Source organism: Lithobates pipiens, unplaced genomic scaffold, assembly GCF_037356315.1.
Source record: "Lithobates pipiens isolate NorthernLeopardFrog02 unplaced genomic scaffold, aLitPip1_a1.2 Scaffold_16, whole genome shotgun sequence".
Lineage (NCBI taxonomy): Eukaryota > Metazoa > Chordata > Amphibia > Anura > Ranidae > Lithobates > Lithobates pipiens.
The window spans coordinates 404,553,123-404,565,874 of record NW_027507748.1 but is presented as its reverse complement, the minus strand read 5'-3'; the positions used below and the strand labels follow the sequence as shown (position 1 = coordinate 404,565,874).

Here is a 12,752-nt window from a genome sequence, read left to right as displayed (position 1 = left end):
GCAGGGCGTCAGAAAAAATCCTGCCAGCAGCTTCTTTGGAGCAGTGAACTCACCGCTCCTCCACCGCTGCTCCCCATTGAAATCAATGGGGCAGCGCTGTGATACCGGCAGCGTTTTGCGGGCAGATTTAACCCCTTTTCGGCCGCTAAAAATAGCGCCTCGGTGGCGGCTCAGTGTGAATGTATAAGTACAGGAGGGTTTAGTTGCTTAAAGAAGTACTGAAAACATATTTTGCGTTCATCCTGATACATGCAAATTGCTGTACCCAGCATCTATGATATACTACAGAAAAGAGCTCTGTGTTGAATGATGTACAGAGTCACTGAAACCCCAAAAAATCCCAAAAGAGCTCCCACCTTGGTTTTCCTGCATTCAATTGCTCAGCGTAAACATGTTTTCTAGCTCAGAAGATCGATTCCACAAAAAAAGAGAAAACAGCTGGGTGATTATAAGAATTTTGGATACTGCTTAATGTTTGGTGGGGCTGGGTAAATGCAATGATTGGTAATGATTTAAAGTCTATTGGGTGACGCAGATGTCTATTGTCAATCCACTCCCTGGATAAACATCAGTTGGACAAAAGACCCTTCCTGATCCTATAGTTTCCTTTGGGAGTTAAGGGCACTGGTAATCTGCCGACACTGCTCTTATCCCCCCTACTCTCTAATGACATAAACATGAAATGAAATTCAAAAATTTGGAAGTTTGGAAATTGGAAATTGGAAAATCAGAAAATTCAGAAATTTGAAATTCGATAATCTGAAAATCCAGAAATGAGAAAATTCGGAAATCCAAAAATAAGAATGAAAATCTGAAAATTCAAATGAACAAAAATCAGAAAATAAGAACAAAAATTTGAAGATTCAAAAACCCGCAAATTGGAAAATCTGAAATAATAACCAACTTATAATAACTTAACTATTACTAACTATTAAAATACAGGTATTGGAATTTCCTTTCAAATTTGGCTCTTAGTGAACGTAAGGAATACGAATTTATCCGAAGTTACAAATTATCCGTAATATCGAATGCCATATCAAAACGAATGGAACGTAACAAATTAATAATAATAAATAACAATAATAATAATAATAAAAACGTATTATTATTTACTATTATTTAGTTTCTTTCTATTTGTTTAGATGCGGTATTCTTTATTTCAGATAATTCGTAGATTCAGATAAATTTGTATTCGTTACATTCACTAACAGCGAAATTTGAAAGGAAATTCCAATACCAATAATTGAATAGTTAGTTATTATTAGTTAGTTATTATGTTGAATTTTTGGATTTTTGTTCTTCTTTTCGAATTTACAAATTTTTTAATTTTCGAATTTACAAATTTTCGAATTTACGAATTCCAATTTTTCTAAATTCAGAATTTTCAAATTAATGAATACCGAAATTTTGAATTCACGAATTTTCTAATTTTCTAATTCGCAAATTTATGAATTATGAACTTTCAAATCTACAAATAAAAAGTATGAAAATGAAAACGAATGAAACGAAAACAAACAAATTTTTCAGCAGTGCACATGTCTACATGCTAGGTTCAATTAAAGTCGACTTATACACAAACTATACTAATAGAAAGGAAGGAATGGCGCAAAGGCAGGTACAAACACTGCGTTATGGAACTAATGACAATAAATGAAGGAACATATATTAAATATAGGGCTATGTACAGGACATAATATACTTTATAATAAAACAGATCAACCTAAAGGAACAGAGTCCCAGTGTAAAACAAGTCCACGTGTAAGGATAAAACAATAAAACAATAGCACTGATGGCAGCTCCCTTGAGAGTGAAGCAGACTCTGAAAGGCAAGGTGAGAAACAAAAAGGGGAGTCTTCTAAGTGCAGTATGTTTAAAATGATAATTTATTAATAGTATAATCAGTCAAATGGCTACTGACATGACAGTAGTGAGAAACAAGCATACGTGTCTCAGTATGGGGTGTGCGGTCACTCTGTAGTCTGGGGATTTGTCCTGAGTGTGGTCCCAGTGTGCTGAACTGATCCTGGATGATGCAGGGATATCTGAAAGATGGAGCCAGCTGACCTACGTTCTGCTGGGCATCGAAGAGCGTGTCACCCGGCCTGTGATGGAACCTGCCGGCCTGTGTCTTGCTCCCGCGACCGCTCGGGGCACATGGAGAACCGGTTTCACACAGTTTCCAGTTCTCTGAGCAGTGAACTGACAGATTGGTCGTTCATACAGAGTATGAACTACAATCTGTTAGTTTCCCTACACAGTTCCCATCCCCCTTCAGTTAGAACACTTCCTAGGACACACATTAACCCCTTCACTGCCCCCTAGTGTTAACCCCTTCACTGCCAGTGACATTTTTACAGTAATCAATGCAATTTTAATCACACTGATTGCTGTATTAATGCTAATGGTCCCAAAAATGTGTCAAAATTGTCCGACGTGTCCGCCATAATGCCGCAGTCATGATTAAAATCGCTGATCATTGCCATTACTAGTAAAAAACTAAATTATTAATAAAAAAGCCATAAAACTATCCCCTATTTTGTAGATGCTATAACCTTTGCGCAAACCAATCAATATCAACGCTTATTGTGATTTTCTTTACCAAAAATATGTAGAAGAATACGCATCGGCCTAAACTGAGGAAAAAAAAAGTTTTTTTTATATATTTTTTGGGGGATATTTATTACAGCAAAAAGTTAAAAATAATGCTTTTTTTCCATAATTATCACTCTTTTTTTGTTTATAGCGTAAAAAATAAAAACCGCCGAGGTGATCAAATACCACCAAAAGAAAGCTCTATTTGTGGGAAAAAAAGTACGTCAATTTTGTTTGGGAGCCACTCGACGTGCAATTGTCAGTTAAAACGTTGCAGTGTCGAATCGCAAAAAGTGCTCTGGTCTCTGGCCAGCCAAATGGTCTGGGGCTTAAGCGGTTAATGCAGGCCCCCGTAGTGGGCTTCCCAGCTCTATTTCTAACATATGTGAAATAGTTCCATGAACAATCTTTCTGCAGTCAAATGTCAAAACTTCATTATTAATGATGCCAAATACTAATTTCAATAAGATGCACAGTGTGTGTATTTCCATAAATAGAACAAAACGTTACAGCGCACACATACAAAAATGACATTTAACTCCTGCAAGGCTATTTAAAACGCTATATGGTGTGACCAAATCCCCATATTTTTGAAAATGTTTAGGCGTTTTAAATAGCCTTGCAGTTGTTAAATGTCATTTTTGCACGTGTGCGCTGTAATATTTTGTTCTGTTTGTATAGTCTTATGGCTGCACCATCTTTAATGCATTTTTTAGGGTGTGCCCCCCAAGTATTTGTTTATTTCCATAAATAAATACATACTTTCTTTAGAACCAGCACTGCTAGTAACCCCAGACCCGGCTGAAGATCTTCCCACTGGGCTGGAATGCTTGGCTCCCCTCCCTGGGATTTTCAGTCCACTTGGCTTCAGCATATTTGTGGCTCTTGCTTCACCTTGTCAGCAAATTCACCGCCTCGGTCAGAGTCTTCTCACGTTTAACCATTAGACTTGTGTGGTTTGGATGCTTCCTCTCATGCTTGGATACCTAGAACAAAAAAAAAAATCACATTGTTCATACAGTACAGATGGATGTGCTGGTGATATTCCAACATGTATTATTCAGAAATATATTTTATATGTAAATACATATAATTGTGATTGTTTCAAAATTAGAGGAAAGGTGACAAGTTTTCTACCAGTTGTTAATTCATCTAAGGAGAAGCCATGGTAAAAAAAAAAATATATATATATATAATATATATATATATATATATATATATATATATATATATATATATACAGTATTTATCAGCATATAACACACACATTCATTTTAAGAGGGAAGTTTCAGGAAAAAAACTGGAGAGAATAAATTTTTTTTTTTTTCGCATAAAAATTCCACTCAAGCTGTCTTGCCTCCACACGGTCACATCAAATTCCGATCATTTATAACACTGTGATGTACAACACGTACGACGTGACTAGAAAAAGGAAGTTCAATAGCCAGCAGCCAATAGCTTCTGTCTCGTAGTTGAATCTGAGCATGCGTGATTTTTGGCGTGTCGGAATTGCATACACATGATCGGAATTACCGATAGAAAGTTTTTCCGTCTGGAAAATTGAGAACATGCTATCAATTTTTGGCTGGTGGAAATTCGGACAGCTAAATTTCCGATGGAGCATACACCTGGTCGCATTTTCCGATGAAAAGCTCTCATAGGTCTTTTTCTGGCCGGAATTCCGATCGTGTGTATGAGACATTACACTGCCCTTATCCCAATGAAAGCCAGAGGCAGGAGCTAGGTAACTGTTTTTCATGGCTTGGCAGCTATTTTTACAGGCTGATGGATGCAGACAATCTGAAAGCAATATAACAAAATGTAAGTAATACTATGGAGATAAGCGACTGCCTAATTTTGCTAGAACGCTAATAGAAGTTAATATGGCACATGGAATAGATACCACTGTATTGTCTCCCTTTTATATTGTAAACCGCTGCATAAACTGTTACTATATAAATCCTGTATAATAATACCACAAACATAACAAGGCACCCTTACAACTCTCACAACAGAAAGGTGTTTATAATACAGCTTCTTAAATGGTTTATCCTTAAGGGATCGGAAGCTCAGGGCAGTTGCACATGTGTTTTATACGAAAGTCAGCAGGATGCTTGTGTACCGGTCTATTCCATAGGAAGCGCTACAACAGATGTTCATGTGTGCTGGAAAAAGTTGGGAAATTTAACACTGTGATACTTTTACTCTTGTGTCATATTCATTTAAACTTTATAGCAGCTGTAATACTAAAAGTTACATTTGTTACTATTTAGGGTACTATTTGGGCCCAAAAATCAACAGAGCTTTGTTCGTCGAAAAAAAAAAAAAATTGTACTAAAACAACTTATCTGACTATGTTTATAAAACCCCAGTCCAAAGAGCTATTTAATAAAAATGTCAACTTAGGGTCCATTTACACCATAACACGGCTTGGGAAACCGCATTCCTTGGGCATTTCCCGCAACCGCTTTCAAATAGCACTGCACTAGCGATCTCAAGCGAGTGTCAATGCAATGCTACCAACACCCCAAATTCAGGTCACAAACACAGTGTGTTTACTAGCACCAGAACACATGGTACAGAAGTACCACGTGATCTGGTTGCAGTGCGATTTTGTTAAAGATAAGTATGGGAAAAGCAAAAAAAATGAAACAACATACTCACCTAGATGGCTGCAGCACCAATCCCAGCTACAGCTGTCCCCTGCTGGCTGTACACTGAGAACTATGCGATCAAGCAATTGCTTAGTTTTCCCCCTCTGTCAGTCCCCAGCTTTCTGCTCTGCCCCTCCACTATTCGCTGGACCTCTGAGCTGTGGAGGGGTTGAGTCAGGCTCTCAGTGGCATCCTGAGAGGCCGAGGCAGCTGTGGTCCAGGCATCTTTACAGTATCATCAGTGTCATTAACCAACAGCGGGCTTTAGCTGCAAACGGGTCACAGGAGTGCAGCTTTGGCTATAGTTCTCCTGTACTACTTTTGGTGCGGTGCAGTGCAATTTTAGCCCATTTAAATGAATGCCTAAAAACGCACTGCACTCAAATCACACAAAACCCCTGTGTGAACTGACCCTAAGGCCTTACTCAGACGTGTTTAGAGGCAGACTAGGAATTCATGCGGTAGACTCACATACAAAGCAATGAGAGGCTGACAGTGCCCGCAGCCATTCACGTATAATCAGATGTATGCAAGTACGCGTGGATGATCAGCCCTGAAGCAAACTGTTTGGGTCAAGGGCCAGTCATCCACAGGTAATCACTCCATATCTGATTGCATGCGAATGACTGTGGGGGCTGGAAGCCTCTCATTACTTTGTATGGGGCTTCTGCATGCAGCTGTTCGCTGAAACCCCACTGAGTCTCCTGAAAGAATTCATAGTCTGCCCCTAAACACATGTGTGGATAAGGCCTTAAAGTGTAGGCTAGTGATTGCTTTCAGATCCAAATTTGGTGAAGGATTGTAGGGACTTGGAGAATTTTACAATATTCGTCATGTAAAACCATACAGGGTTAGTTTTATGTTCTAAAGATTGCTCTTACTGCGTGAATTTTATAGTTTTAAAAGTAGAATATTCAGTTAAATGACTGGCATGCTGGCACATTGATTTTAATACTATCTGAGTCAATGATCCAGAACAAACATGCAAATCAGGAATTACAGAAAACTCATAACAATCTATACCAGACTCTCATCTAGGATAAAGGTCTAATATGGATATTGATGGGAATCCCAGCCACTTAATTCTGTTTGTAAAGCAGCCAGATGCCACTTAAAGTGGTTGTAAATCCTTACAAACCACTTTAACCTACAGGTAAGCCTAAATTAAAGAAGAAGTAAACCCCGATGGGTTTACTTCCTCTTTGATTCCCTGCAAAGGTAAAGCATAATGGACTACTATGCATCGCATAGTAGCCCATTGTGTCACTTACCTGACACAGGAGCCAGCGAAGTCACCGCTGTCCCCTGTAGTCTGGAGCCTCCATATTCTCGGTGGGTCTAGCTGCTCCGCCGCTGTCATTCGACCCGCGCATGCGCACAGGAGCCGCCACTTGTGGCATATCGCTGTTGACAGCGGCGTGCTCAGTGCGCCTGCGTGCCGCTGTCTACGGCGCATGCGCCGTAGACAGCGGTGAATGTGTTTTGGCAAATATCTCCTAAACCGTGTAGATTTAGGAGATATTTCTTGGACCTACAGGTAAGCCTTAAAGTGTTTGTAAACCCTTACAACACACTTTGACCTACAGGTAAGCCTAGATTAAGGCTTACCTGTAGGTCCAAGAAATATCTCCTAAACCTACACGGTTTAGGAGATATTTGCCGAAAGACAGGCACCGCTGTCTACGGCGCATGCGCTGTAGACAGTGGTGCGCAGTAGATTGCTGTCAACGGCGATATGCCACAAGTGGCGGCTCCCGTGCGCATGCGCGGGAGTGACGCCATCGTGGCTTCGCCGAATTACAGCGGCGGAGCAGCGAGACCCACCGAGAAGATGGATGCTCCGGACTACAGGGGACAGCAGTGACTTTGCTAGCTCCTGTGTCAGGTAAGTGACACATAATGGACTACTATGTGATGCATAGTAGTCCATTATGCTTTACCTTTGTAGGGAATAAAAGAGGAAGTAAACTCATCAGGGTTTACTTCCTCTTTAACATCTATACCAGACCTTACCCAAGATGGGGTCTAGAATGGATTGGTAGGGGGGCTCGATAAATAAAAAAGAAAATGGTGTGGGGAATATCATTTAGCAGCAATATTTGTAAATATCACTCTTTCTTTAGAATATTTATACATCTATGGCAGGATTTGATTTTTACAGAATATGTGGAATGAGGGTATAATTGATGTTTAACATTGGCTTTGGTCGGCCTGTTGCTAGGTCCTTTGCTATATAAAAAAGTGTTACCCTTTTCACAAAATGTAACTTCATAAAAAGACTTAAATTAGAATTCAAGGCAGGTGACCATTTAGTTGACTTGTACATCCATAACAACATAATAAAAAGGAAATACCAGATATTCTTTTTCTAATTTAAGATAGACAGCAACTTCTGTTAAAGTTTTATTGCTGTTGTGGTCCCACTGAAGGAATTCTGACTTCCTGTCCCAGTGGAGAAATTGACATTGACCTCTTAGAGCAGAGGTAGGCAACCTTAGCCCTCCATCTGTGGTGAAACTACAAGATCCATGAGACCATGCAAGACCCTGACAATAAAAGGCATGACTCCTAGAGGCATGATGGAATTTGTAGTTTCACTACAGGTGAAGTGATGAGGTAGCATACCCCTGTCATAGAGGCTCTAACTGGTCCTCCCCCAGAGAAAGAGCTTTTGTTGCTTTTTGTGTTCCCATTAGAGATGTTTCACTCACTCCATTTTCCAGTGACCAAAGATGAAGTGAGGGGACTCTCCCAGTGGAGAATTGTCGGAGACCTGATAGAGTCTCCTACTGGTCTGCCTACTAAGAAAAGTGCTTTTGTTGCACTCTGTGTCTTTATTAGAGGTGTTTCACTCATTTTATGTTCCAGTGACCATAGTTGGAACACAGAAGTAATAAAAACAAAGCTTCTGACCCTTCTGCACCCTGTCCAAAACAAAAAAGAAGTTTAGGCCTAGAGTTCTATTTTAAATGTATTTTTCTACAAAGCTAGTAAGGCTTCTTTCACAATAGCAGACTGATTGGGTCCACCTGAAAAACTGACAGGACCCTCCAGTCTCCTCTATGAAGAGGCGGGTGTCAATGGACATGTGTCAGTTGACACCTACAACATTCCGATCCTATCCGCTAAAAACAGATGGATGGGGATCCGTTTCCCATCCAACCAATGAATCGGATTGGATGAAATTTGGGTGTAAATGAACAGGCAGTCTGTTTACATCCTACATCCCATAGAGGAGAGTGAGCTTTGTCTGTGTCTGTTCTGGATAAGCGAAGTGCACAGAGACCAGCCATCTGCCTGCTCAGCGGACATCAGCAGACAGATCCCCCAATAAGCAATGGAGCCTGCCACATGTGGATTGGCTGTCACAGTGGACACTTAATCAGATGTCCCTCCTGTCAGCTTCTGACCATTGTACTGCACAGAAACCTTGGCCATCCATGGGCGCATACATGTGGGCATTAAAGCCTGCTCTCTTTGTGGCTTCACATATGAATTACTTGGGTGGTAAGAGGTTAAATCTGAATTCTGTGGAAATTTCAAAACTACCCTTGCAGTAGGGCTCCCTCCTGCACAGCAAGGGTTAAATGCGTCCTTTTGCCCTGGATACCATTAAAGATCAGTTTCACCCTATCCCCTGCTCCCTCAGGCTCTTCCTGGCTGGTCCCCCAAAACTGCTTTACTTCTATGCATTATTGGTAGCACTCTGATGTTGTCGTGTAGAATGCAGGACCAGAAGTCACATACTTTTAGTGAGGCTATCAAGTGTCCCTTCCAGTGGTGGCCCCTCCATTAGGTACCCCCAGGTGCTGCCCCCTCTCTCCTCACCACCCCCTATATGCATAATGGATAGATTCATGCATAGATTTATGCAATAGCCCTATTAATGCGTTTGGCCCCTTTCAGGGCACTGGGTACATGAATTACAGAGGTCAGGATTTTTTTTTAAGCAACTGATTAGAGCCAAAGGGTCTAACAGGCTTCAAAATAGAGTGGACTCAGGTCGCAGAGGATGCGTCGGGAGCCCATCCAGGTATGTTACAAAAGCGAATAAATATACTGATTCTCAATCCGGCCAATTAGAAGTGGGTTTGAGACCCGTTTTCCAATTGGCCAAAAAGAGAAGATTCCCAATTGGCTGCCAGGAGGAAGGAATTAGAAGCCACCGCCACCGTGATGACCAGGAGAATGAGAGGCCACTGTCCCCGCAGAGCAGGGGAAGCCGCTGGTGATGGGGTAAGTGCTACCTACCGACCGACCAATGGGGGGGTTGGCATACTGTTTGCCGCCCCCCCCCTACAAAAAAAATTCACAGGCCGCCACTGGTCCCTGCACAACTCAAAGCGCTGTGCTACCAGGGGCAATGTAGGATAATATAAGTAAAACTGCTTTTTTAATGTTCCCATAGACGAAAAGGAGTATTTAACCCTTGCTGTGAAATGAAGCCCCACTGCAAGGGTAGTTTATACATTTGTGCAGACTTCACTTTAATTATAGTGTAGTTTTAAGGAATGTCCAGGGACTATCTGACAAGGGTGCAGGGGCGGATCCAGGGGGGGGCAACGGGCCAATTGCCCCCCCCGAGAATACCGGCAGGCTGGTTCCGCGGGTCCAATCGCGGCCGGTTCCGTGGGTACCAGCAGGCCGGTTCCGCGGGTCCAATCGCGGCCGGTTCCGCTGAGTGGACGGTGAGGGGGGGCAGCTGGGCGGCTTAGGAGGGCTGCTGGCCAATCAGGAAGCCAGCAGGCAGGGGAGCAGGGAGATGACATCATCTCTCACTGCCCTGCATCCCTCCAGTTCCGCCCTCACTGTGTAGGAAGCTGTGTGCAGCAGAGAGATTGTATCATCTCTCTGCTGCCTATCTTCACTCTGGGACCCAAGAAAAGACCACCTTAGCGGAAAAGTGACACAGTAGGTGACAATCCGCAATGTGTGGCAGGCTACGTGGCAATCCGCAATGTGTGGCAGACTACATGGCAAGTGGCAATCCGCAATGTGTGGCAGGTGATGTGGCAAGTGACAATCCGCAATGTGTGGCAGACTACGTGGCAAGTGGCAATCCGCAATGTGTGTCAGGCTACGTGGCAAGTGGCAATCCGCAATGTGTGGCAGACTACGTGGCAAGTGACAATCCGCAATGTGTGGCAGGTGACGTGGCAAGTGGCAATCCGCAATGTGTGGCAGGCTATGTGGCAAGTGGCAATCCGCAATGTGTGGCAGGCAACGTGGCAAGTGACAATCCGCAATGTGTGGCAGGTGACGTGGCAATCCGCAATGTGTGGCAGGCAACGTGGCAAGTGACAATCCGCAATGTGTGGCAGGTGACGTGGCAAGTGACAATCCCCAATGTGTGGCAGGTGACGTGGCAAGTGACAATCCCCAATGTGTGGCAGGCGATGTGGCAAGTGACAATCCGCAATGTGTGGCAGGTGACGTGGCAAGTGGCAATCCGCAATGTGTGGCAGGCTACGTGGCAATCCGCATCTGGTGGCAGGCGACGTGGCAAGTGACAATCCGCAATGTGTGGCGGGTGACGTGGCAAGTGACAATCCGCAATGTGTGGCAGGCTACGTTGCAAGTGGCAATCCACAATGTGTGGCAGGCTACGTGGCAAGTGACAATCCGCAATGTGTGGCTGGTGACGTGGCAAGTAACAATCCGCATTTGGTGACAAGTGACGTGGCAAATGACAATCCACATTTGGTGGCAGGCGACATGGCAAGTGACATCCTCAGGGCTCCCACTGATTCTGCATTATGGTGAGTTGAACCATTTAATTTTATATTACAATGTATTAATAGAAATAATACGCTTCAATCATCTTGACACCATAACAACCATGGTGCCATAATGATTGAAGCGCAAATACCAGCCATTTCCCATATAAATTGCCCCCAAAAAAACATATTTTATAGCAGTGCCCCTCCCGAGATTAGACTCTGGATCCGCCCCTGCAAGGGTGGTTGGATAACAAAACCAAACTGACAGAATTACAAATCTTTTGCCAGAGGTAACACAGTTTTTATATATGTAATTTTATGTATTTAGCTATTTGTCTGGCGTTCAGCTTTAATAGCTCGCCATCTGACCTACAGACTCCACAGCAGCAGAATCCAGTGTTTGCTTGCTCACTTCCTGTAATCATCACATTACTGCTGGTCCATTCAATGATTCCAGAAGGGTTTCACAAGCTTGCTGCACTGACAGAATCTGACAGTACAGCATGTGTTGTCTGGGCTTCAGCAAAAAAGATGAGGACTCCCTTTTTATTTTTGATACGATCAATTCCAAATGTTTTATCACACGTGGCAGCCAGTTGATGGCTGCATAATAAAAGGGTTTGGATGGAGCAGACACAGAGGATGTGGGGCTGCCAGGAAATGTATAATCTATCTCTTAAAGTAAGGATAACTGCCATATCTTCCCGGCCAATAGCTGGTAGACTGCCAAGTGCAAAATGCTTAGCCTCAAATCCTGCGCAATGAGGCTTACTATATCACCATTCAAACATAAATGAATCATATTACTTTATATACCTGTACTCAGCATTTGTCAGCAAGTTCAGTCAGCCTATCAGAATAAAACCCGGATTAAATTTTCATGCTGGAGGCATCAAGAAATAATGTGACCTGCATGAGTTCACAAGGTTTAAGAAATTAAACAGACTGCCATGCTATTAGTGCGTCTTTTTGGCTTATTTTTAGAGACAGTAATATGAAATAACCAATAGCAGCTGCCCCATTTAACCTCTCAGTAGCTTATAGCAGTCAGAAATACAAATGATTATTCTAATAGGTTGCCATAGGTTACTGCATTTTGCCAGAAAATTTACTTATTATAACCATGTGTCTTTCTCCATGCTTCGGCGCTAACCATACGTGACGAATAAAAAAAAAACTATAGTCTCTGATGTTTTTTTTTAGAAAACACAAGATATGTGATATAAGATAGAATGATCAATATACCATGCCTCCTAACTTTCTGAGAAGAGGGACACATTAGTCTAATGGCCAGCACACACGATAAAATCAGACGAAAATGTCCATAAGAGGAACGATTGGTCGATTATCTGTTTGTTAGTATACTGTAGTGTTTCGACAGCTGATTCCGACTATTCGGACGAAAAAAAACAAAAAAAAACAAAGGTGCAAGCTAGAACATTTTTAATAGTTTTAACACAACGCCCAATTTTCGTTCAATGTGTATAGTAATCATACGGAAATAATTAAACATATTTCGTGGATGTGGCTGAAAGTGTGGCGTACACTATATCACTTCCTCTGCTACACTAGTACGTACCTACATTTGACTTTGTCATTCGAAATTTTTTGTACAAGTTAACTGCTTGCCATATACAGTAAATATACGGCGGCAAAGCGGCTCCCCAGCAGGATGACGTACCTGTATGTGATTCTGAACTTCCAGGTCTCGGGAGCTCATGTGCGTCGCTGGCGAACATCTGCCACGGTGATTGGATACAGCAGGAGCCAATCAGCCAGTCCGGCA

At 42.3% G+C, this 12,752-nt stretch overlaps 1 protein-coding gene across 2 annotated transcripts in view; it reads right to left on the bottom strand.

Moving 5' to 3' along the window:
* Positions 1 to 12,752, bottom strand: part of CLIP2 (CAP-Gly domain containing linker protein 2) — a 208,411-nt gene that overhangs the window by 118,886 nt on the left and 76,773 nt on the right. For both annotated transcript variants that reach the window (XM_077482366.1, XM_077482367.1), the window contains exon 2: positions 3,355 to 3,578. In XM_077482366.1, coding sequence (XP_077338492.1) covers positions 3,355 to 3,466 — 112 coding nt within the window. In that variant the 5' untranslated portion in view covers positions 3,467 to 3,578. The remainder of the gene's footprint in view (positions 1 to 3,354; positions 3,579 to 12,752) is intronic.